Below are 25,181 nucleotides of genomic sequence, written 5' to 3' on the forward strand. Positions count from 1 at the left end.
CGAAGGTATACTTTTCCAGTGGGTAGGTGAGGTTCAAAGTGTACATTAGTCCAAACAGCACTGCAGCTGCTAGGGTATAGTTATCCAAATCCTGCCAGACTCTCTGGCCTTCAAGGACTATCCCGATGTCCTCAGGGCTGCCATTGGCATCTCTTGACTTTATGATGTAAATTCCCATGGTTTCCTTATTAGATCGTTGGATAATGGCTTCATCTGTGGCCTAGAAAATGCAGAATTCCAAAATTTAATTAAACAGAACACTGGTCAAAGAACATTATACCAAATCTTATTTTAATCTGTGTCACTATTCCAAAAAATGTTAACATTAACACATTAGGTGAACAAAAATGGATTCATTACAGCATGTCCTCAGAATGCTTAAAAAGGTAATGCATTTCTGAAGTGAAATCTCCATGCAAAGAAGCAGAATACTGTCAGAGCATAGAGAGGTGTTCAACTATGAACTCCACACATAGTTCTAATGCAGGTAAAAGAAAAAAAAAACAAAAAAAAAAAAACGCACCCATGGTAAATTGTGAAAATCCCAGGTGATTTTCAACATACTCCTGGCATAGAGTGACAAGCAGCATTTTGTTAAAATTATTATTTTCCCTAAAGTGTATACAGAAATTATTTTTTTTCTTACCTGGGCCGTGGGCTCCAGAATGTTCTGAAGTCTTCTTCTTATTTGTCCTCCTTGCCTTTTGAAGACCTTTATTAGTTTGTCAGATAGCACATCTATCTGCGAGAGTAATCTGGACTGCAGTGGCATGGTGGTAATGCACTTAAACTATGCATTTATCTAAAAAGAGAAGTTGTCACATAAAAATGCTGTCAAAATCTCAGATCTCACAAGGTTACATCCACACAAAGTTGTTATTTTTGTCAAATTACAATTTATTAGCTATGGGTCCCATGTTGCTGAGCAGTTCCATAGTTGCCCTTACTTCCATACCACCCAAAGCCTGTTTGCAACCACAGCAGTTGCCTCCTTCTGGCCATTTTGCAGTTCTGAAAATGACCCAGAAACTACATCTATTATTGTCATATACACATCAAGGTCTTTCATTAATACTTAGTTAAATTAGTTAATTTGACCTTTCCAGAAAATTTACCTTACAGAATGTGAGATAACATATGCAAATCTTCACGAGTAAATAAAATAATGTTATTAAAACCTTAACTGTAACACCTCTACGTAACAGCGCTAGAGAATTGTTCTGAAGCAACACCAATCTGCCCTTCAGCAGGGATAAGCACCATATATCGATACAGAAAAAATAAATTTAACATATTTATATTGTCATTTTTTTCTTATCTCTTTAAGCCCTCCTCTCAGTCTCTCTATAAATCAGTTAAAATAAATTGTTGGGTTTTTGTGTGTCTTTAACATGTTATCAGTACATTACATTCACTGCCCCAGAACATGAAATAAAGCCCCACGTCATGCACTTCCTCTCCTAATGAGTATTGCATAGGTGTCATGCCCTAAGTAAACCGACTTTAGTGAAGACACCCCCCCCCCCCCCAACACACACACACACACACACACACACACACACAGCCCACCCCATGGAATACTAGCTTGTTTAACTGTGTAACTAAAACATTTTAGGTACAACCAGTTAACTAAATGGACACAAGTTTGTTAGTCTGTATTCACTGAGAAAAAACAAGCGAATGTGACTGGGCACACACTGAAAAAAAGCTAATGCACATAATATTGTCCCGCAGCTTAAGCTAGCATTATCGTTAGTTAACTTAAGGAATTACTTGTTTTTTCCATTATGTTGCTCAACGGCAATTCATGAGAAAAACTTCCCCATCTAATGGATGTTCTCTTCATTTCCTCTCAAACATGTAGTTTTCAGTTTACCTCGACAAAGTAAAACTCAGCACCAAAGGTAAACAAAGCGAAGACAAAAAATGGCGGATGGCACAGTGAATTTTCCCTCGCAGAACACACCCTGGGGGGTGGAGTTTCAACAGAAAACAACTATTTTCTGTTATTTTGATATGACTGGTTTTAAAAGACTGAACATCCTTCTAAAACAAGTGAAAGGCGTGAGACTTAATTATGTTTAGACCAAAAATATAAATGATTCATGTTGGATATATTTACTGTATTTTTACTAATTTAACAACCTCATCATTGCATTAGCTTTATGCTATAGCATTACGCTTACATTAGCTTGAAGCTCAAGGTCGTCATTTTATTTAATTTCTTTTTCTGGGCTTACAAACAGGACACACAACATTTAGATAACCGTTACACTGAATCTTGGGTCTGTGTTGAGTCTTCCAGCTGCTGACTACAGAAGCTAGATTGACCTTTTAGCATGTTTATAGCGGCTGTGGCTATGTGCTGGTAATGTTACCATGTGTGCGCAGTCACATTAGCAGCAGACATGTTTCAACAAACTAGTCATATCCCGGCCCTACATTAGCTTGTTTAATGGTTAAGACACTGCAGGTACCACCACTTACTACAGACACCGATGCAAGTTTGTAATAGTCTGTTAATTTAGACTGAAAGAATATACAAACAATATTAACTCACATTATATATGTTAATTACTAATTTGCTTATCGCATAATTTCGGTTACCATTAGCTAGTTGGAGCCTAACATTGGCCTTTCATGGTTTTCGATAAACAGCCCACATACCTGTAAAATAACAACACCCCAGTAAAAGTCCACATATATAAAGGGTCTACACTCTTTCTCACTGGTCTGTTAGCTTTAAAATCTTATTTACCTTCAAGTGTAAAACTCCAGATGGTAGTAGATTTTCCAAAGCGAGAGACAAAAATGGCGGACAGTGCAGCCGATTTTTCCTTTCCAGGGGGCGGAGCTTGAGCATAAAACACGACTAACTTGTTTCTTTTCAACATGATTTGTTCTAAAAGAATGAATATTCTTAAAGAATATGTGAAAATTAAAAGACAAAGATATGTTTAGACGTGAAATTTAAATTAGTCATGCTGGATATATGAAGTAATTTTATGCAAATTCAACAACCACCCTATTGCATTTTTTTCAGTGTGTTTGCAGAGAATAAAGTCTTGTCACTACACTACCACACAAAACATGTTGTCCATTCTGTTTAGAAAATGTTTTTTCTCTTGTCTGTTGAGTTATTCTTTAACATTCTTTGTCCAGTATATCCACTATCTCTCCTCTGCACCTGTTCAAATGATTTCAATCTTGCCTCTCTAACTGCTCTACCTGAACTGTCCGTCTCATATACTCAGTTCTAATCCTGCCCTACTGTGTTTCTCCCAACATCATCCTAACATTTGAAGCTGGAGTACCCGAACAGAACCCATGGCATACATGGGAAGAACATACACTCCACACAAAAGCACAGTGGGCCACATGGTGACATGGTGGTTAGCAATTTGCCCAAAAACATGAAGATTGAAGCATAAAGGGCTTGAATCCATCTGGCCTGGGCCTTTCTTTGTGGAATTTGAACAATTCAGTAAAGACAGTGGAAAATCACACTGCCACTCCATACACCCAGACAATGAAAGATTTTGAATTCATAAAAAATATCCTTTTATTCTGCAAACTCACCACAGAGCATCATGTACCCCCAACACACTCTGTCAAGTGTAAAGTGCTGGGTTGTTTTTCAGGAATTAGGCTTGGTCCTTTAGTTCCAATGAAAGGAACTCTTGATATTTTAGCATACCAAGACACTTTGGACAATTTCATGCTTCCAAACTTTGGGGATGGCCCCTTTCTGTTCCAAAATGAATGTGCAAGCCAGTCAACCTCTTCTACACAAAACTAAGTCTTTATGGAACTTGTTTTGTGCACAGACTGCTGACCCCAACAAACACCTTTGGTGTTTTTCCAGGGGAATCAGAATGGGGACTGCAAGCTAGGCCTTCATCTCCAACATCAGTATCTCACCTCACAAATGTGTTTCTGGAAAAATGATCAACAGTTCCCCAAAAGATACCCCTAAACCTTGTGAAAAGCCTTTTCAGAAGAATGGGATGTCACTCAAGTTCATATGCATGTGAAGGCAGACAGTGGACAGGGAGTGTATGTAGTGTATGTTTTATTATATTGCTTTTCATTGTTCAGTCGTACATTTTGGGCTGTATAGTGTAACCATATTTTGAAAAATGTTATAAAAATGAACATTTTTAGTGTTGTACCCTACTGAAAGCATTATGTTAATACTTAGCAGACTCATTTTTGGAAGTAAGGTCCGTATGCTTTCCCCACATTTGTCATTACCGGTAGGTGAAATGAAAACATGTTCCTTTTATTGTATACTTGTTATGAGGCAATGACTCTGTTATCTTACAAGCCGAGCAATAACAAATAATCACACACACATAAAAGCAACAAACACAATTTTCTTATACAAAATAACTAAAATAACTAATAATTTAAGTGACTTAAATATATAAAGTACATTCCAGGGTCTATCTATGTCAGAGATGATTAAGATGGGTGGCTAATATGTATTCCACCATCCAGCTGGGGCCTTTCGTGCAGAGTTTGCATGTTCTCCCCATGTTTGCCTGGGTTCTGTCTGGGTATTCCAGCTTCCTCCCACAGCCCAAAGACATGTATAGTGGGGTTAGGTTAACTGGTGGTTCTAATTTGCCCATAAGTGTGAATGTGATTGCAAACTGTTACCTGTTTCTCTGTGATAGCCCTGTGACAGACTGGCAATCTGTCCAAGGTTAACCCCCCCTCTCTCCAACTCCCCCGCAACCCTGATAAGGATAAGTGAGAATGGATTGATGGAAAATTGGCACTCCCAAAAAGAACACAAATCAAACACACTGCTCTCAGGCACATCTGTTTATTTAAAGACTTGTTCAATCTTTATTATGGAAAGGTTTCACTTGTCTTGAAAGGTATACTTGAAAGGTATCCAGTATGACTATCAAATGTATTCAATAACCCTTTAGCAACAAACATCTATACGTTTCTATTTTTTTCATGAACAAGTTACAGGGTTTAATGTGACTGCACTTTGGATTTTGCATTGCATTTTCTATTATTTTGAAGGCAAAATGTAGATAAGATTACTAGTGATAAAGTCAGATATAGATAAAGTTAGTATATAGTGGTATTTATTTTGAAGGGGGGGGGGGCAGCAATTACCATCACTTATTTATTTTTATAACACAGGTTTATGGTTAGATGATTTGCAACTGATAAAAAGGGAAATGAAAACATGAAAAAGAAATTACCATCCTTTAAAAAAAACAATTGTCTTCTTTTTGTGTAATTTCTCTATCATTTTATATTCTTCTTCTCCTGGATGGGCTCCTGTTTTTAATTTTTTGTTTCTGAGGATTTCAAAGTAATGGCTCCAGTTTCCCTCGCTGTCTGCTCCGAACCCAAAGATATTGACCTGGGGAAAAAAAAATTGAAGTAAAGATTTAATGTAAAACCTAAAGTATTGTTGCCACTGAGAACATTCTATTTATTCATTCATTCATTCCTTTATTCATTAACTAATAGCTTTCTTAAAAGAAATTATTATCATTATATTGAGGACATGGAGAATCTTTCTCTTAGTAGCCTGTTCAAGTTATACCACAAAGCTGACTGAGGAGTTAATGAAAATCAGCCCATAGAGCACTTTATGCATAAATGCTGTGATGACAGGGATTCTGCAAAAGGAATAAGGATGGGTAGTATCTTCACTGACAGTTTTAGCATTAATGAGAGCACTCACTGGAGTGAAGGTTCTTCTAACAGTACAACAACCCTAAGCATGCAACCAAGATAACAAAAAAGTGACTTCTGGACCACTTTGTAAATGTCCTTGAGTGGTACAGCCAGATTCCAGACTGGAACATGACTGATAATCATTGATGGATCCCCTAAGTGTCTTGGTTCAGGGTCCTTTTGACCCAGTTTTTGAGGGGTTTTGTGCATTTTTGGTCATTCTGTATTATTTTTAGTTCACTTGTATTCTATGGTTCCTAGCTTATTCTTTTCAATATGGTTTATTAGATCTCCCCTTGTGTCTTTGTCCTCTGTCTCCCCTGAGTGTCTGTGTTTATACAGTGTGAGTCCTTGTGCCTTGTTTCCCCTCCTTGTGTTTTATTCCTTCATGTTTCCCTAGCCCATCATGTCTGCTCTTTCTCTTTCTCGCTCCCTCTCGGCTGCCTCTCCTCCATACTTTGATAGTCTCCTGTCAGTGTGTGTCATGTTGTGTTTGCTCTTCCCCTGTCTCTTTATGGTTATTCATGTCAGCTGTGCTTCCCATGTGTTCTCGCTTCCCTCATGATCCGTCTGTCTATTTATGTCCACGTCTCCCTCAGTTCCGTGTCCTCATAGCTGTGTGACTCTCCCTGTGTTTCCCTGTGTGAATGATCATTAGAATTCCCCAGTTTAGTTCTGTACCATTTTTCCTTTTTCCAGCAATAAAGCTGTGTTTTTTGAGTTCACACTTCTGTGAGTCTGCTTTTGGGTACTATTCCTGCCTACACACAGCGAGTTCATGACACTGGCCGAGCCTGCCCAGAATCCTTCCTCACTAGCTCAGCCGAGCCTCCAGCTGGCACCTACCAAGCCACTTCTGGGGCACCCAGCACCTCCTAAACCACATCCAGCACATCGACCACCTGCAAAGCCACCTGAGGGCCTTCAGTTTCACCCACTTCATTGAAGGCCATCTGTCAAGCCCCCTGAGAGGGTTCATCATTTCTGTTATGCCTCTGTGAGGTACCGTTGGCCACATTGTCGACCACCAACCACAATGTCCTGCCACCGCTGGCCCCGCAGTCGGTCTCTCTTTCGTCTGTTTTTGGCTCCACTCCAAAACACACCGATCACCTGACCTTGACATGCCCAGTATTTCACAGGGTTTTCTAAATGTTGTTCAGCAGACTTTCAATGCATTTCAACATGCCTTTTCTTCAGCAATGGAGTCCTGAGAATGAGAATGAGAACAGGCCATGGTGGGCGAGTGCAGCTGATTCCATTCTGTAGCTCTCCACAAGTGACTCTTGGGCAACTCTTCTGATAAATCTTTTCACTCCTGTCTGAAATCCTGTGGGGAGCACCTGGTTGTGGTAGGTTTATGGTGAAATTATGTTCTTTCCACTTCCGGATCATGGCCCCAACAGTGCTCACAGGAACCTTCAGCAGTTTAGAAATTCTTCCTCAAACAATGACATCAGTATGCTTTCAAAAATAAGGTTGTGGAGATCTTGAGCGAGCTTGTTGGTTTTACACATCATGAAATGTTTCTTGTGTGACACGTTGGTAATGAGACACCTTTTTATAGTTTACGAGTTGGAACTGAACCAGCTGATTTTAATTTGCACTAAGTGGCAGGATTTCCAATTACTGATAGATTTCATCTGGTGTTATGACTTCATGATTATTTTTTTAATACATTTGGGAGAATTTCAAGCAAACTTTTTCACTTTGTCATTATATTGTGCATATTGTGTGTGAAATTCTGAAAAATGAGTTGGGAATAATAACAAATGAAGGGCCGTGATACTTTCCAAACAGCCTGTATATTTTGGTATGAAATAATGTTTTAATGTTTAGATTGAGTTAATGTTAATTTTCAAGGTGTAAGTGATCATCATACTTGTTACTTTAGCATATTCAGACATTTAAATATATTCAGCCAAACTGTTAGATGTTAAATAAAATATTTTATTAGAACTGAAAAAATATGTACATCAAACATAAACTAAGGAAATTTCTGAATGTAGTAACCCTTGATTTTTAAATGTCAACTTAATTTTATTTATATAATACATTTAAACAGAAGCTGACACAAAAATTGCTTTTCAGGCAAACAAACACATTCAGCTCAAAAATCATGTTACACTGTTCTCGCCAAGTTAAAACTAATTGTTGAATCTGTTTGACTCCAACACTGGCCCTGTACTTGGCATTGGATCAATACCAAGTTTGGCATTTTTACACATTGCTATTCAAGAGTTATGTAAAACTACTTTCAGCTGCTCTGTTGACACAAGCGGGTAGGCTCTACATGTTTGATTTGGCAAAACTTTTAACACTTGTTATCCCTCATGGTACCACCTTTAAACACAACCCTAAAAGAGGATGTGTCTTTAGCTAGAGTACTTGCTGCCTTTGGTTTGCAGGTAAATGTGTCAACCATCAGATGTCCACTCTTCTTGACTCTTCTTGAAATAACCATAGATACATTTCTGTTTTAGTCATGTAGTCTAAGGCAGATTTTGTTCTCGACTTTCCTGGTAAATCAGTGTTTTCTCAGTGTTTAACTACCATCACTGTCAGTCAGATGCATAATGTACAAATTGTTTAAAGTGAACATACCTCATCACACATCACTAGGCTGAGAACCACAGCAAGAAAGCCAGTGGATGGATAAGCACCCTTCTTTCCCAGCCATACTTGATGAACATATTTCATGAAAGCCGGATGGAGGATCAAGATCTATTATGAATCAGACATAGCCTTAAATCTGAGTTTTATGAACTATTACTTTCTGCAATGAATTCACAAAATACTTTAAATTAGCACCACTGTAGCTAAAAGAAGCCAGTATTTGTTTTTGGTGGTATGGCTTTGTTCATTGACCTGCATGACCTTCCAGGCACATAAATGCCAAGATGAGAGAGTGGGAAAACCATAACAATACCCAATACAGAGCAGAGTAAACAGCAAATACTACAACAAAGAAAAAGCTGAGGTGCAGTGACTTGTGAAATGGCTTGCACATCTGTAGCAATGGTGGATAAGCTAAATCAGGTTAATAGTAAAACCTACTGTATATGAGATTTGCCAGTTCAGTGTGTAAAATCAGCTGACTTTGTCGCCTGCCTGAATTAAGGGTAGCTTAAATTTATTACTTATTATTATACTTCTTAGATATCATTATATGCCAGTTTTGTTCATGTAAACCTAAAATACTCACCAAATCTTTGTTAGCTATCTTCTGTAAGTTTGGAGCACCATTTTCCCTGTTAAAAAGATGAAATGTGTCTTTGAATTTGAAAGAGAACTGACTGTTTACATAAATAAATGCTAATAATTACCTAAGACTAGCGCATTACAACAAAAGATTAAGTTGTTCATATAACAATTCATATAACTTTCTGCACTTTTTGCTGTTTAAAAAAAGAAAGGCTGACCTCTGGTGGGTTGTCTCAAAAACTGTTTTGTTTAATTTGGTTGTTCTAACAAAAAAAAAACCTAGACTGCATTTTTCCTTACAATTAGCTAAAACTATGTTGCAAAGCAGTTAAAATGTGATGTTCAGAGCAAAACAGTTGCAATACAATTTCTAGCAACATAGGTTTTAAGACAGTAGCCATGTTTAGCCTACCCTCGATTTAAGTCCTTCATGAGCCACAAAAAGTCATGTGTTTTGAAAGGAAAAAACAAGAGATGAGTGGTATTGTCCAGTCTAGCAGAACTCTCTGGATACATGACATGATGAGTTGTTTTGGTTCCAACATCTGTTTCATAGCCTTTGGTACGCCCCCGATTGATTCTAAATAATACAGAAGGATACATATTTAGCACACATTTTTCCATTTTAGATACATAGATATACATAGACTTATATTATATCATATTATATTATATTATATTATATTATATTATAATATTATTATATTATGTTGTATTATATTATATTATATTATATTACATTATATTAGATTTTTTGTCTCGCAAGAACATTGTTTATATTAGATTTTGTGTTTGTGTTAAATGATTATTACCTTATTACGATATCATGGAAATCAATCAGAGGTCCATAATGCGATCCTCTCAAATTTCCAGAATTCCCCACCACAGCACAACTCCTGCAGTGATCAGGGCGAGGTTCTCCAACATCTGCCATTGGTGTTATTGTCTGAAATAGCCTCTCTAGAGTTTTATTGTACAAAGTCAAGTTTTGAAGTCTTGCCCCCTGTAAGTTCTGACAAAGAGGAGAAAGTTATTGAAAAAAATTTCCCACAGAACAAGAATATTATAGGATTTCCGAATGATTACAAGTTCATGAGTCACCAGTAAGTCTGGAAAAGACCCTTTCAAACATACACTCCTCTTGATTAAGCTCACAGCTCACAGTTAGATCTTGTCTAAATGCCCACCCCTGTGACTTTTTCCATATCAGCATCAATATTATGATGCACCATTTACAACAAGTGTGAAAGATCACTGAAACTCATGAGTAAAAAATGCATACTGATTTAGGCAAAAATGTTATTAGGCCTGAAGTTTATGCCACTACTTTCATTTGATAGTTAGAATTGTTCTGAAAAGTTTAAGACTGATCTGCAAGATACAACATCAGCATTAATCTGTAAGTTTCTTCAAGCATATGAGTTGTGCACATTTATGCAATGATAGATTATGAATAGTACTTACACAAACATATACTGTAGATTCAAATAATATTTTTTGTGTTTCAATTTAGATAGAGTCACAGTTTTACCTCAGAGCTCTAAGTTATCTTTAGTGAGAACCTCAACCCCTGGGCCTGAACCCTACCCCTTTCTTGAGAGAAACAAAAAAAAAAATACTCATGGCCATATTAAGCCATTTCTTTTATGGAGTTTTTTTATGGAAAAACTCCATAAAAGGTTGCAGACCAAAACAATTGCCTTACTGATTGTCTTACTGATGAGTGGGAATTCGCTCACATGCTATTTTGCCCCATTTAGTAAATCTGGCCCTTTAAAAAAAAATGCCAATAATCCAGTTTTATGCCTGAGGCACTTTCATATTGTGATATTGCAACTTTCACTAAAGGAACTAAAAAAGTTTTCCAGAACTCGTCATTGCCAGTAAATGATAAGGATTTTACCATTCTTCAGGTAGAAATACAGGAGGGTGAAGAGTGCAGTATATTTAAAAGAATAAAAGATAGGTAGTACAATATGTACTACCTACAGCAACAATATGTTGTTAAATGTCATGACATACTTGAATATACTGCTCTTTAATAATAATAATAATACCTTTAACATCACCACAGTAGCCAAAAAAGTGATATGTTGATTTTTTTTATTATTTACCTTCCACCAGAGGAAATCTTCCTCTGAAGGTATATGTTTCTGTGACAGAAAGGGTTCAGGAGCTTCACTGATGATGTCATTAAACCAAGGATCACTGTCTCTTAGACATTTCTGACAGCCACAAAGACTCGGCTCGCGATGACAGAAGGTATATCCAGAAAAACTCCACAAAAGATTGGAGACCAAAACAATTGCTGTGATACTCAGTAGTGGGAAAATGCGAACTCTGAATCTTCCCCATTTGAAATACATCTTGGCAGAGTTCCAATCTGAGAACAAATATATGTGTGAATGTGAAAAACAGGACTAAGCCTTTAGAATACAGTAACAGAAACAATAGCTCTTTACTTATAAATAAGTTTGCAGCATATTAACAGCATTGCACTGGAATGCACAAAATCGGATAAGTATAAAAAGTTGGTTAGTGTCCTCTTGTATTCATGGCATTTGAACAGATAGCATTTACCAGCATAAATCACCTCCCACGTTATTAGTTCATGTAAGTAACAACATCTGTTGTTAGAAGTTGAATAAAACAGTATGACACCCAACAGAAAGGAAAACACAGAGTACAAAATATTTCCAGATCTTGGTCAGATTCTTCATTTGCATGAATTGTTTATCTCATTGTTTTCTCTGCTTACCTCTGTTGCTGTTGAAAAACTCCTGTTCAGTTAAACTTTCATCGTGGTTCTGGTGCTGATTAACCTAAAATGAAGTAACATAGCAACAAAAACAACACAATGATTAAAAAACAAAACAATTCAAAACGGCACTCATTAAAATTATCCCATTTGCTTCTGAAGAATTTGACTACACAATATGAGGCCACTCTATTTGAGGCAGAACAAGATAAATTGCTAAACTGTTAAAAAAAATAGGAAAAAAAGAAATCTGGGAAATGCATACTGAATAAATGCAAACACACTACACTACAGATCAGTGTGAGATAAGACAGTGTAAATTCAATGCATCTTACCAAAAACACATTAAAAAACCAGGAATATGAGTCAAGAAGAACTTGTAGGATATATCTATTAAGCTATCTATGTAGCTATCAAGTAATGAGCAACTGTTCAGTGGGAGAGGAAGGGAGGGAGGGAGTGGTTGTTGACTATGTGCAAATAACTATAAAGGTTGTGTCTGACTTGTGCATTGCCACACAGAGAATTTGTGGCACTAAATTTTATTTTATTATGACAACCTACAAAACCGACACACATGCAAACACATATGGATATACATAAATACATTTAAATATATATTCTATTAGCCTCTTACTCAGCACAATACAGCTGATATTTGAGTCCATGTTTTACACCATAACATTTAACGCATAACTCTTACTAGAGGTTCTTTCTTATTAGCTGAAAACTTAAGATTCCACCCTCATATATGGTCATATCTTTAAAACCTCTATCTCTAAAACACTATGCAACATGGTAGCTACAAATACTAACACTGACCATTCATTGAGGCTACTAAGAACACAAATGAACAAGTAACAAAGTAATAGAAAACCCAACATAAGTTGTCTAAATAATGCTGCCAAGACAGCCTCAAGAGGATAGTGTCATTGATATTTGGGCAGGACCCCTTCACATGTCATTGTCTGATGTCATTTTTTGTGTCTTTTGCTGCTAGTATTACCATGCAAAGTACATAATAACCGTAATAAAAAATAAATGGAGAACCTTTATCGTTGTGTAATATCCAGTGTATAATGTGAAAAAGTGTTTCAATAAGAATTTCATTTCATTTTCATTTCATTTCATTTCTTTATTTATTTCACACATGGTTCAACAGTTTTTCTTTTCCTACATACAGAACCTCCTTCCCTTAATATGACACTGCACCCATGGGTGAAAAGGAGCAGGAAGAAGAATAAATTCTTATTAGCACCTGCCCCTATCTGCAATCCAAATATTATTACAAGAGGGCCAATAACCCCAAAAACCCTCTAACATGTAACTTTTTGTAACACTGCAAAACTAAACAACAAATCAAAATAATCAGCAATATACAGCATTAAATGGCAATGAGAATTTTTTTTTGTTTTTTTCTTCCACGTTTAGCCCAAATTACTTTCATGTTCTTCATATTGATTTATCCTTTTAAATATGTAACACATTTTAAAACGGTGCATGTTTGTACAACTCTTAAGATTATCTTCGAGAGAATTCCATATTCTTATGCCTTTGACTCTCGGACACATTTGCCTTTGGTGTGGTCCTAGCAAACTTATGCTTAAAGTCAAACTTCCTCCTACTGTCCCCACTTCCTGAACACAATACAAACAAACTTTGTAACTTAAGAGGTAATGTATTATTTTTTGCCTTGCACATGAATAATAATGTCTGTAATTTCACTAAATCTTCAAATTTCAACAATTTCGATTTTATAAACAATTTATTTGTATGTTCTCTATATTTAACATTATGAACCATTCGTACCACTTTCTTCTGTAACAAATATAGAGGATGTATATAAGTGATATGTATTCCCCACACCTCAGCACAATAACTGAGATAGGGAAAATTAATGAGAAATATAAAATACGCATTGCCTTATAATCTAGTATATCTCTGACATTACCCAGAATATAAATATTTTTAACCATCTTTTTTCTAACATTTTTTTTAATAATAATAATAATAATAATAAGAGGTCTTATTGTTGTTGTAATTGTTATTGTAATTGTTATTATTATTATGATTACTTGATAGGACTAAATGTTACAATCCCTAAAATAATTAGCACCATTCTTGAGTGGGCTTGATGAACGGGTCTGTTTTCATACATAAGGTGCACCGGATAATAAGGTGAATTAAGCGAAACAAAACAGTCAGATAAGTCAAATTTTACTCAACTCATTCTCCTTGCTTCCTCCACTTCCGTACCATTGCTTGATTAATGGTGAATTCTCTCGCAGCTGCTCTATTCCCATGTTGTTGCAGTATATTAATGACTAACCTGGTATTGTGGATGGATTATCTCAGTTGTTCTCCCGACTGAAGTATGGTTTGTTTACAACATCCTGCCATGCGATTGCATTTGTCGCTAACCATCAGGAACCCTCACATTAATTAATGAATCAATGGTATGGAAGTGGAGAAAGCAAGAAGAATGAGTTGAATAAAATTTGACTTATCTGACTGTTTTGTTTCGCTTAATGTGCCTTGTAATCCGGTGCGCGTTATGGTCCGAAAAACACGGTACATTGGGCCCCTTTGATGCAATTATTTCTGACCTCTGCCACTGTTCTTACTCTGATTTTTTTTTTTTTCACACTGAAGTCTTCAGGTGAAACTTTGGGTATTTATTCCAACCAATTGTGTGTTTTTGTCCTCATCCAGCATTAAGCCATTCTTTATGGATGTCTCTCTGCCCAGAGTGTGTCACATTTTGTTTTTTAGTTTGCAAAATACTTCTTCCAAAACCTAATCTTCTTTTTCTTTGACATGCTTCATAAGTGGCTTCTATCATCCAGAAAAATACCATCCATCCATCCATCCATTCGCTTCCGCTTATCCTTTCCAGGGTCGCGGGGGGCGCTGGAGCCTATCCCAGCTGTCAATAAAATAGTTGTTTGGGGGGGTTTTTTCAAGTAAAATTTAAAAGAACTATTTGTTATACTAACTAATTTGACTTAAACACTGGAAAGCAGTTTATTTAATATTTACAAAACAGTAGTGTTATATGATATTTTTGAATTAAGATACAGATTATTATCTTTGCTTACAATGTGTCAGCTGATTCGGATCAGTAGAGGATCATGTGAGTGCAGCTGGTTTGCAAAAGACACATGATGCTTAATATTTATTTTTCCTCTCAACTGAAACATTACAAATAACATCACTTAGAAATGCTTGCTTGCCTATCCCATTTAAGTTTATTCTTAAATGGGACTAATGGCAATATTTTTCTCTCTTGCAAAATTTAGATTTTCGTTTTATAATTTAGTTGAAAGGAAGGTGTAGGGAATTTTAGGGGTTTATCTCTGCCATTTCCACTATGTGGAAACAATTGGACATAAACTTCTTAGACAAGTCACTGTTTTTACAATCACCAGCTGTGCCCTGAGGCATCAGTTTTGTTGATACTGAAAATAATGTTGACAGAGAAGGCGTGGACACAACCTAAGGTTGTCAACACATGAAGTGTCAATAGTACAGAAGAAAGGACTGGTAATAATGTGTTAAATTTGCTTAAGTTCTAAACTTTTACTTTATTTTGTGACCAGTACAACTGCTGACAAGTTAAAAGGTTTGTCAGTTGCTTGCAATAATAATAGCTGTTAACTGCTGACTAACGAATACAATATTCATATTTCATGGTGTGTGAGTGATTCAGTGGTTTAGTAGACAAAGAAGTCAGCAGTGACTGTGATGTACACATATCATCACTATAAAGAGGTCTCTAAATAAGTAACAGTACTCTATTATTAAAACTGATGATGATGTGTATGCTATTTACGACACTGACAAATGTTCAAATCCATCACAATATTGGAGTAAAAGAAACACTTCCAAAAAAGGATACTAGCATACATTTCAATACTTACTAGACAATGAATTTTAGAATAAAAATTAATAACACTGGTATTAAGTCATTTATTAGTTGTGTAGCAATGTATATACAACTCCAATTACACTATGGATTACATTTTTTAAGGTACTGTGAAGAGTAGAAAGATATTTTGCTGCTATTATTTGCTGCTATTTTTTATAATCATCATTACTATTTCATTAATAACAGTTTTGATATTGCATTCAGATGTTCAAACATACTGGTATCATATCAGCCTTTATTACAGGTCCAGTAAGAACCGCGTTAAACTGTTGAGTTGAATCTATAATTCTAAAGGCTTTTGAATGCGTTTATAATCTTAAATGTTTCCATGCAGACTGCATTGTGACAGGAAGTATACTCTGTGCCAAAATGAGATAGGAAACTGCAGGTGTGTAGGGCTTGCTTTGCAAAAGTGAAACCGAAAGCAGAGTCTGAGTGCAAGTATTTTGAGCAGGTTATGAACAGTCAGGTTATTCTTTAGTATCTTTTATGTATCTATATCTTTTGATTAAGCTTTTAGTAGAGGTTCTTGATTGAAACAGTTGTTTAATACATTTTACATATAAGTCAAGATTAGTACACACAGGATGGCCTTAGCCTGGTTGCCTAAGCTGAGGTCAATTTAAGTGCACCGCGAGGATCACACATGCACAGACATACACACACACACACACACACATACACCCACATACAGTTAGAGAGGTTCATTTGTAGGTGAAAGTTTAAGCATGTTTTGCTAGGGTTGCAGTTTTATGTTGGTGTACGTGACTGTTTGATGAAGAAGCAGGTGCACGATGCGAGAGCTGAGCTGGCTTGTGGGAAACCACCGGGGGGAAGATGGAAGCCAGTGTCCTTTTAATTGTGTCACAAGTTGTCAAATAGAACATTTGTGGTTTTGAGTTGACGTATCATGTATTGTATTGGTGAACGCAAGAGGGGGCGTTATACCCCGATGTATAAAACTGTGTTCTGAAGTTTTGGAGATGAGATCTGATGCTGTCTGCGTACAGTGTCCATCTCCCACGCTGCGTGTGTTTCATTAAAATCTTCTTTGACTCCACCTGACAGGCTCAGGGTGTTATTCTGATCTCCCACATCTCTCTCTCCTTAAAATGAACCTTAACAGTACTTATCTACCTATTTATTGAGTCCTGGAAGATGATAACTTTGTCACAGACGGCACAGAAATTGACCCAAAAGCAGACACAATGCACAGAAGCGATCGAGTTTACAATCAGTTGAGAGCGGAATTGGTACACAGAGAGGTTAGTGATGGAGAGAGGTTAAACAGTGAGAATGGAGCTTTCCTTACTTTTTGTGCAGAGGCGCTACAAATAAGGCACGATGTACTCCCTCACATCCTTCTCCAAGGTGTCCCACCAGAAGTAGCGTTTGAGAAGAGAAAGTGTTTGGCTTACCCCCAAGCGAAGTGTGTGGTGTGGCCCCAATTGATTACAGCTGCGCAGGCTTCCACTTGCATAAAGCACCAATTGGGGGGCCCAGTAACTGTGTTAGGATCTCCCTGTAGATGTTGGACTGTGAATTCAATATCCCAGGTAAGATTTCTGTAGAATAAGCTCTGGTGTAGTGCTAACTTAATCGCCAGAAATTTGCAATCTCTGACATCATAGTTGCGTTCTGCAGGGGAGTCCAAAGCGCTGGGAAAAGAGAGCTTCAACCCCAGCTACCCAGGTGTCCACCTCTACCACAAAAGGTAATCTAGTGTCGGGATGTACCAACAATGGCGCTGAGGTGAACAGAGTCTTTCATCTTGAGAATGCTGGATCCGCCTCTGTGAACCAAACAAACTGAACTTTGAGAGACGTAAGTCTAGAAAGTGGCACTGCTACCTTACTGTAATCTCTGATGAAGCATCAGTAAAAGTTGGCAAATCCCAAGAAGCATTGGAGCTGTTTCTATGAGGCTTGGACCAGCCACTCAGCAATTTTCTGAACCTTGGCTGGGTCTGTCTTCACCTGCCCTCCTTAAATAACAAAAGCCCAGGAAAGAGACTGTGGAGGCGTGAAATTCACACTTCTCTGCGTTAACATATACAGTGGATTGCAAAAGTATTCGGCCCCCTTGAACTTTTCCACATTTTGTCACATTACAACCACAAACATGAATCAATTTTATTGGAATTCCAGGTGAAAGACCAATACAAAGTGGTGTACACGTGAGAAGTGGAACAAAAATCATACATGATTCCAAACATTTTTTACAAATAAATAACTGCAAAGTGGGGTGTGCGTAATTATTCAGCCCCCTGAGTCAATACTTTGTAGAACCACCTTTTGCTGCAGTTACAGCTGCCAGTCTTTTAGGGTATGTCTCTACCAGCTTTGCACATCTACAGACTGAAATCCTTGCCCATTCTTCTTTGCAAAACAGCTCCAGCTCATTCAGATTAGATGGACAGCATTTGTGAACCGCAGTTTTCAGATCTTGCCACAGATTCTCGATTGGATTTAGATCTGGACTTTGACTGGGCCATTCTAACACATGGATATGTTTTGTTTTAAACCATTCCATTGTTGCCCTGGCTTTATGTTTAGGGTCGTTGTCCTGCTGAAAGGTGAACCTCCGCCCCAGTCTCAAGTCTTTTGCAGACTCCAAGAGGTTTTCTTCCAAGATTGCCCTGTATTTGGGTCCATCCATCTTCCCATCAACTCTGACCAGCTTCCCTGTCCCTGCTGAAGAGAAGCACCCCCAGAGCATGATGCTGCCACCGCCATATTTGACAGTGGGGATGGTGTGTTCAGAGTGATGTGCAGTGTTAGTTTTCCACCACACATAGCGTTTTGCATTTTGGCCAAAAGTTCCATTTGGTCTCATCTGACCAGAGCACCTTCTTCCACATGTTTGCTGTGTCCCCACATGGCTTGTGGCAAACTGCAAACAGGACTTCTTATGGTTTTCTGTTAACAATGGCTTTCTTCTTGCCACTCTTCCATAAAGGCCAACTTTGTGCAGTGCACGACTAATAGTTGTCCTATGGACAGATTCCCCCACCTGAGCTGTAGATCTCTGCAGCTCATCCAGAGTCACCATGGGCCTCTTGGCTGCATTTCTGATCAGCGCTCTCCTTGTTCGGCCTGTGAGTTTAGGTGGACGGCCTTGTCTTGGTAGGTTTACAGTTGTGCCATACTCCTTCCATTTCTGAATGATGGCTTGAACAGTGCTCCGTGGGATGTTCAAGGCTTGGGAAATCTTTTTGTAGCCTAAGCCTGCTTTAAATTTCTATATTACTTTATCCCTGACCTGTCTGGTGTCTAAATCCAATCGAGAATCTGTGGCAAGATCTGAAAACTGCGGTTCACAAATGCTGTCCATCTAATCTGAATGAGCTGGAGCTGTTTTGCAAAGAAGAATGGGCAAGGATTTCAGTCTGTAGATGTGCAAAGCTGGTAGAGACATACCCTAAAAGACTGGCAGCTGTAACTGCAGCAAAAGGTGGTTCTACAAAGTATTGACTCAGGGGGCTGAATAATTACGCACACCCCACTTTGCAGTTATTTATTTGTAAAAAATGTTTGGAATCATGTATGATTTTTGTTCCACTTCTCACGTGTACACCACTTTGTATTGGTCTTTCACCTGGAATTCCAATAAAATTGATTCATGTTTGTGGCTGTAATGTGACAAAATGTGGAAAAGTTCAAGGGGGCCGAATACTTTTGCAAGCCACTGTAAGTCATGTCCACACTAATACGTTTAGCTTTTCTTCAAATTCTTTAATTCTAACTTGCTTTTGCAACTTTGTACTTTTGTGTTAATCGCAGCAACAACTCCACCTCATTGTCAGTCAATTTAAAAAAACTCTTAGTGTAGACGTGGCCATAGACGGTTCTCCAGAAGCAGCTGTAGGACACTGCGCACATGGGTCTGGTTTTCAGGTCTACTTCTACTCATTGCCCTCGTGGTTGTGGACTAAATATTATGCATTACGTTGGTCCAATTTTGTGAACACAGTGGCTACCTGGACCATTGTTTGGTCTCCTGCTTATCAGGTTGTGATTATGTTTGCTATGTAATGTACTAGCTTCATAAAATTTCAGCCTTTCCTTTAAATATAAGGTTGATACTAGTACCTAGACAGCATTGCTTTCTAGTAGACTGGTGTGGCCGTCCCCAACCCCCGGGCCACGGACCGGTACCGGTCCATGAGTCGTTTGACACCTGGCCGCGAGAGTTGAGGCTCAGGTGTGAAATTTATGGTTTTCAGGGTTTTTATCATTAACTTGGTTTCCCTGGGTCTTTTCACGTGTTGTAGTTGTACGTCTTATTTTGAAAGAAATGTTTACGCATTACCATAGCAACCAGAGAGCATTAAGGGGCAGAGAGGAGGATGTTACTCTCAATGTTGTTGGCCTTTTCAGGGGAATGGTGCCAATAAAGTTACACAATTACACAGTGAATTTGAGTTTATTATGTATACAAAACACCACAGTTTTTGTCTTGGTCGTATCATTTTATTTTGTTGTATTTATCTGGGTCACCCCAAAGGCTGGCCTGTGAAAATATTGTCTGACATTAAACCGGTCCGTGGCGCAAAAAAGGTTGGGGACCGCTGGGTTAGATCACCCCACCTGCTATTGCTCTAAAAGTACAACATCAGCTAAACTACAGCACAATTAAAAAAGATGTCCTTGCCTTGTTGCTTGCTTTGAAGAGCTTTCAAGTGTAAATAGAATCTACTTTGAAACCTATTCAAGTTTTCACTGACCATAATTCAAAAACAATAACTGTGACCAGTGTTTTTTTTTTCTTGTGATGCAAAACACAAACAAGAGAATTGTGCACTGGTCTGCTCTGCAGGATTGTAAGCCATAGATTAATGTTAAAACACTGACAATGTAACTGCAGATGCGTTATCTAGCTCTAATTATGAGCCGCCTGACGGTTTGCCAGAATCTCTTCGAGGCAGTCCGAAAGTCTTTTTCCATGGCTTCTCCGAACTCCTCCCACACCCGAGTTTTTGCTTCAGCCACTGACCACACATAAATATGTAATCAGCAGAGGTGGGACCAAGTCATTGTTTTGCAAGTCTCAAGTAAGTCCCAAGTCTTTATCCTCAAGTCACAAGTCAAGTCTCAAGTAAAGTCAAGCAAGTCAGAGTCAAGTCGCAAGTCAAGACAGACAACTTTCAAGTCAAGTCCCAAGTCCGAAACTTTGAATTTCAAGTCCTTTCAAGTCTTTTTTTAACCCTCTGGGGTCCGGGTATAATTGGCCGTTCTTGACTACTTTTGATTTTACTTCTATATTTCACTTTTAAAATATATGTTTTTCTTGCCTTGTTTGGTATCATTATTTACAGCACAACCTCAAATATCTGAAATTTGAGTTATTTTTTTCATTTTGGTATACTATATTAGCACAGTTGATCTAAATTCAGACAAAAAATTCAGAATCCGAGTAGAAAAAAGTTATATTTTTTTACATGTTTAACGAATCATTTTCATAACTTGAAATGCAAATAGAAATTGTACATTTCTCAAAATTATGCACAAGTTTTGCAAACAACAAAGTTATATGGTACTATTTACCTAAAAATGCAGCCAAGGCCTCAGGCGTTTTTTATATAACCATTTAAATCTATTTACAGAACAATCAGTGTGCTGCATCAAATAAGAAGGCACACAAATTATTTGTGCCAGTCCAAAAAATGTAGTTTGTGTTCAGTATAAGACAGAGGAGAACACCACAGGCCTAAACCCTGCAGGTCTGACAACTGGAGGTGCAACAGTCCAGTTTTCTATGTGGAGACAGCGTTTACACTGGAATCTGCCTTTGACAGCTTTTTAGATCAAATATGAAATTCAGCAGTCTAACCGACACACAATACAAAACAGTAACTACACAACAAACTAACTACAGCCTCCAAACACGCTAAACGTCACTAATGTCTCACACATGAAAACTCTCTCTCTCTCTTTCTTTTCGCTCGCCCGCTTTCCGTCATGGTGTCACTCCTAAAACTTCCCCTTCTCCCTAAACAACCAAATGTCACATGTTGCCTTATCATTTTTTGATTGGCTGACATGGTAAACTCTAACACCAATAGGGAAAGGGTGTTTTTCTTTTTTCACTCGCAAGTGGAGAGCGTATGCTAGGCTGTCTGTAGAAAACGCCGTTTTTGTCTAGCATCCCTGTTGAGAATAACCTTTGCAAATAAACAACAGCTAATAATATAAGATCAAAGTATTTTATTTGATGTATTGACATAAATGACAGAAGAAAAAGGCCATGTATAGCAGGACTACTCAATTACACACTAAGGTGGGCCAGATTTTCTAACCAAAAAAAAAAAATTTTCCCTGGCTCAGACATGCAAAAGTTAAACACGACCATACACTAATTGCAAATTAAACACAGTGATTTTGAATTGTGATGTGATGGTAAAATAAATATTTGTCAGTCTAAACTGGGTTAAATCTACGGGGTTAATGATGGGGAGGAGACGGAGAGACTGAGTACAGCTACAGAACCCACTTTCTGAAACGGACCCTGCTCACCATTCACCGACAATTCTGAGCTAACAAGTTGCATGTTATTCTTGGATGCGCTTGCAGGACCGGATTTAAAATAGCATGACAAACATATCATACCTGTTAAAGCCAAACAGTATCATCAACGTAGCCCGAAGAACATTTGCTAATAAGATGAAGTTAGCTAAGTCAGCTGTCTCATCGTAAAAAAAAAAAAAAAAAAAAAAAAAGCACCACCTACCGTTCTTTATGCAACTTCAAATGTCGGACAAAGTTGGAAGTTGTTCCATCTCCATCTGTGATTCTCTTCTTGCATGTTTTGCATATTGCATTTCGTTTTTTGTTGACTACTTCGTAGTTTATGTACCCTAAAGAAATTACTCTTGGAAGCATTTTTGGCTCGAGCGTTTTTGTTCTTGTTTTTTTCAAATCTGGTTAATTTGATTGGCTGTGCTACAGCCCACGCTCACATACATACGGAGTGTGGTAAGAATGAATGAATGAATAAAGTGAATTAATGGTCCTCACTTTTTATATAATATGTATGTTAAATTTTAGATTTGGGTAAAATATCAAGTCTTTTCAAGTAAACAGGTTCAAGTCCAATTCAAGTCCCAAGTCACTGGTGTAAAAGTCCAAGTCAAGTCACAAGTCTTACAACCTTTTTTCAAGTCAAGTCTAAAGTCATAAAATTAATGACTCGAGTCCAAGTCATGTGACTCGAGTCCACACCTCTGGTAATCAGTTGCGAGTTAGTATGTGTTGGATTCAGTGCTTCAATGTACAGTAAGAGTGCATGTTGATCAAAATCATCTGGGATGAAATCATGTTCACTTTCAATTAGCCAATTAAAACATGTTAAAATTAGCATGATTACAGTCTGTATAAGTCATCATTTGACAGTTACCATCAGGGTAATCATAACAGCTGTGCTGTGATGGAACATTCCTATTGACACTGAAATGAATGTTGACAGAGAAGGTGTGGATGTGCTAGCATATGAACGGCCAGTATTAGCCAGATGTAGTCATAAACTGATTGCAGGTTACATTTTAGATTACTGTTTGATTTTACAAAGCCAACCGGCAAGAACAATGAATAACTCAGTAGTTTAGTGCTCAGTTGTTTAGTAGAAAAAGGAATAATTACAGAAACACAAATCTCATTAATAGAAAAGGCAATCTAAATACTACTTGACAGCACTTTATTATGGATTAAAACTTTTAAAATTTACAACTTTTAAAATAGTTTGTACTGATCCCATATAACACGATGCTACAGACAAAATTACTTTTGAGAATGTGGTGGAGTGTGGTCTGCGGCTCCACTGCAGAGGACAGGTGGTACAGTGGATTCCAGGGGCAGTGCCAGAAGGTTGGCAGAGCCACTGGGACTGATTGTGTGATCCGTATTTCAGTAGTCAGCTTGGACTGGAGGACAGAGCTAAACAAAGCTAAAGACACAGCCAGTAGCGGTTTTTGATACGGGCGACACGGGCGGTTGCCCGGGGAGGCATCGTGGTGGGGGGCGGCATCACAGGCATCGGCAAAAAAATTTTTTTGCTCGTACTCATGCTGCCCCGACATCAGCCAGCGCATTTTGTGAATGGCATAGACACCGATCGGCTTTCTATCGCCCATTTGCTGGGAGTAACGGTCTGTTCACACCGAACGCGATAGGCGCGAGCGAAAACGCCCCTAATTTGACGCGTGCACATTCGCACCTCAACGCGTGTCCAAGAAAAATCCATCGCGCGTCAAAATTGCATATTTTGACGCGCGTGAACCGGAAATGTGGGAGGAATGTGGGAGGTAGTTTTATTATGCTGTGCTTTTTCTCCGTCTGCGCGCCACTTTCGTGCGCCTTTTTCCCTCCCGGTGCAGGTGTGTATCTCCGAATGAGGGTCATAGTTATGAGTGTTTTTGTGCTGTTTTTTCTATTGGACGTGATGGTTATCAAAACCAAACATGATAAGTTTGGCAAGCGCAGGAGACACGACACGGAGGAGATTTGTCAATCAGGCTGCAGAATGCAATGCGCATTGTTGAAAGCTGTACGGTGCAATAACAAAAATCAGCGAATTGTGACGGGTGAACAGCGGGACCACTGTATACTGTTTTATTAATAAACAAAATATATTCCTATATGACAACACGCATAAATTAACTGCCTACATTAATTCACTGTAAACCTTGTCCTTCTGACTGACACTCCCCTGCTGCCTCTCCGGGCTGTCCCTGGTCCTCGGGGGGGAAGTTCTCCACGGTCCGCACCATATTGCCGCTAGTCTCCCGCGGGGTGAGGAAGGGGTCCAGAAACCCCATGACCGCGAAGAACTTCCATCTCTTCCCCAATCCTGCTGCAGACCCACTCCTCTTCTCCTTCTCTGTCCTCTTCTCCTTATTATATGTGTCCCTGAGGCTCTTCCACTTTCTCCTGCAGATGTCCTCTGAATAAACACATTATCTTGTTAGCGGAAAGGTATTTGTACATCAGTGTGAAAATAGCGGGATAGTACGCATCAGTACCTAGGTCAGAGCCACTTCACCAGCCTCCTGATTGGTTGTCGCGGCGCGAATTGACGCCGGAGTTCAGATTTTCCAACTCGATCGGTAGAGGCGAAACACGCGTATGCACAAAATGCAACACAAAAACTCACGCGCGTGGTTTTTTTCGCGAGTCAAACGCGCCAGACGCGGTACACTGACGGGCGTTTCACAGGTTTTGGCGTTTTCGCGACGCAAATCTGCTTCCGAATTTTCGCCGGACGCGCAATCGCGTGTCATCGCGCTCTTTCCATTGACTTTACATGTAAACCTGACGCTCTGGCTGCCTCTATCGCGTTCGGTGTGAACGCACCTTAAGGGCGCCCTCCGTTTGCGAGGTGCGCCTGCTACTTGCGGCACAGGGAGGAGAGGGCGGGGCGGTGGGGGATTCTCTGGCTGGATGGAGCAGCATCTAATAACCAACTCGCAAAATAAAACAAAATAAAAACAAAACAACAAACACGAAAACACCAGACATTATGATACAGACTTATAATTTGCACCGATGTTTTTTCGAAATTCTGTATGCGAAAAGTGAGCGCGAGAGC

General features: G+C 38.5%; 1 protein-coding gene across 1 annotated transcript; it reads right to left on the reverse strand.

The window, feature by feature from the left end:
- Nucleotides 1–4,826: 4,826 nt before the first annotated feature.
- Nucleotides 4,827–12,062, reverse strand: LOC116324655 (CMP-N-acetylneuraminate-beta-galactosamide-alpha-2,3-sialyltransferase 1-like). The gene is made up of 8 exons (XM_039605467.1): nucleotides 12,007–12,062; nucleotides 11,672–11,735; nucleotides 11,028–11,296; nucleotides 9,726–9,925; nucleotides 9,326–9,493; nucleotides 8,915–8,960; nucleotides 8,314–8,433; nucleotides 4,827–5,389 (listed from the first exon to the last, which is right to left on the reverse strand). Exons 3-8 carry the CDS (start codon nucleotides 11,277–11,279, stop codon nucleotides 5,222–5,224), a joined length of 954 nt encoding a protein of 317 aa, XP_039461401.1. The 5' UTR covers nucleotides 11,280–11,296; nucleotides 11,672–11,735; nucleotides 12,007–12,062; the 3' UTR covers nucleotides 4,827–5,221.
- Nucleotides 12,063–25,181: the final 13,119 nt, after the last annotated feature.

The sequence above is a fragment of the Oreochromis aureus genome, linkage group 22, assembly GCF_013358895.1.
Source record: "Oreochromis aureus strain Israel breed Guangdong linkage group 22, ZZ_aureus, whole genome shotgun sequence".
Lineage (NCBI taxonomy): Eukaryota > Metazoa > Chordata > Actinopteri > Cichliformes > Cichlidae > Oreochromis > Oreochromis aureus.

What these genes read in the sequence shown, in the direction of transcription:
- LOC116324655 (XM_039605467.1), bottom strand. Translation starts at nt 11,279, where the DNA reads ATGTATTTCAAATGGGGAAGATTCAGAGTTCGCATTTTCCCACTACTG. An exon ending in TTCCATGATATCGTAATAAG is followed by an intron (nt 9,494 to 9,725) that starts GTAATAATCATT and finishes TGTATTATTTAG; the next exon opens with AATCAATCGGGGGCGTACCA. An exon ending in ATGAAGGACTTAAATCGAGG is followed by an intron (nt 8,961 to 9,325) that starts GTAGGCTAAACA and finishes TCTTTTTAACAG; the next exon opens with GGAAAATGGTGCTCCAAACT.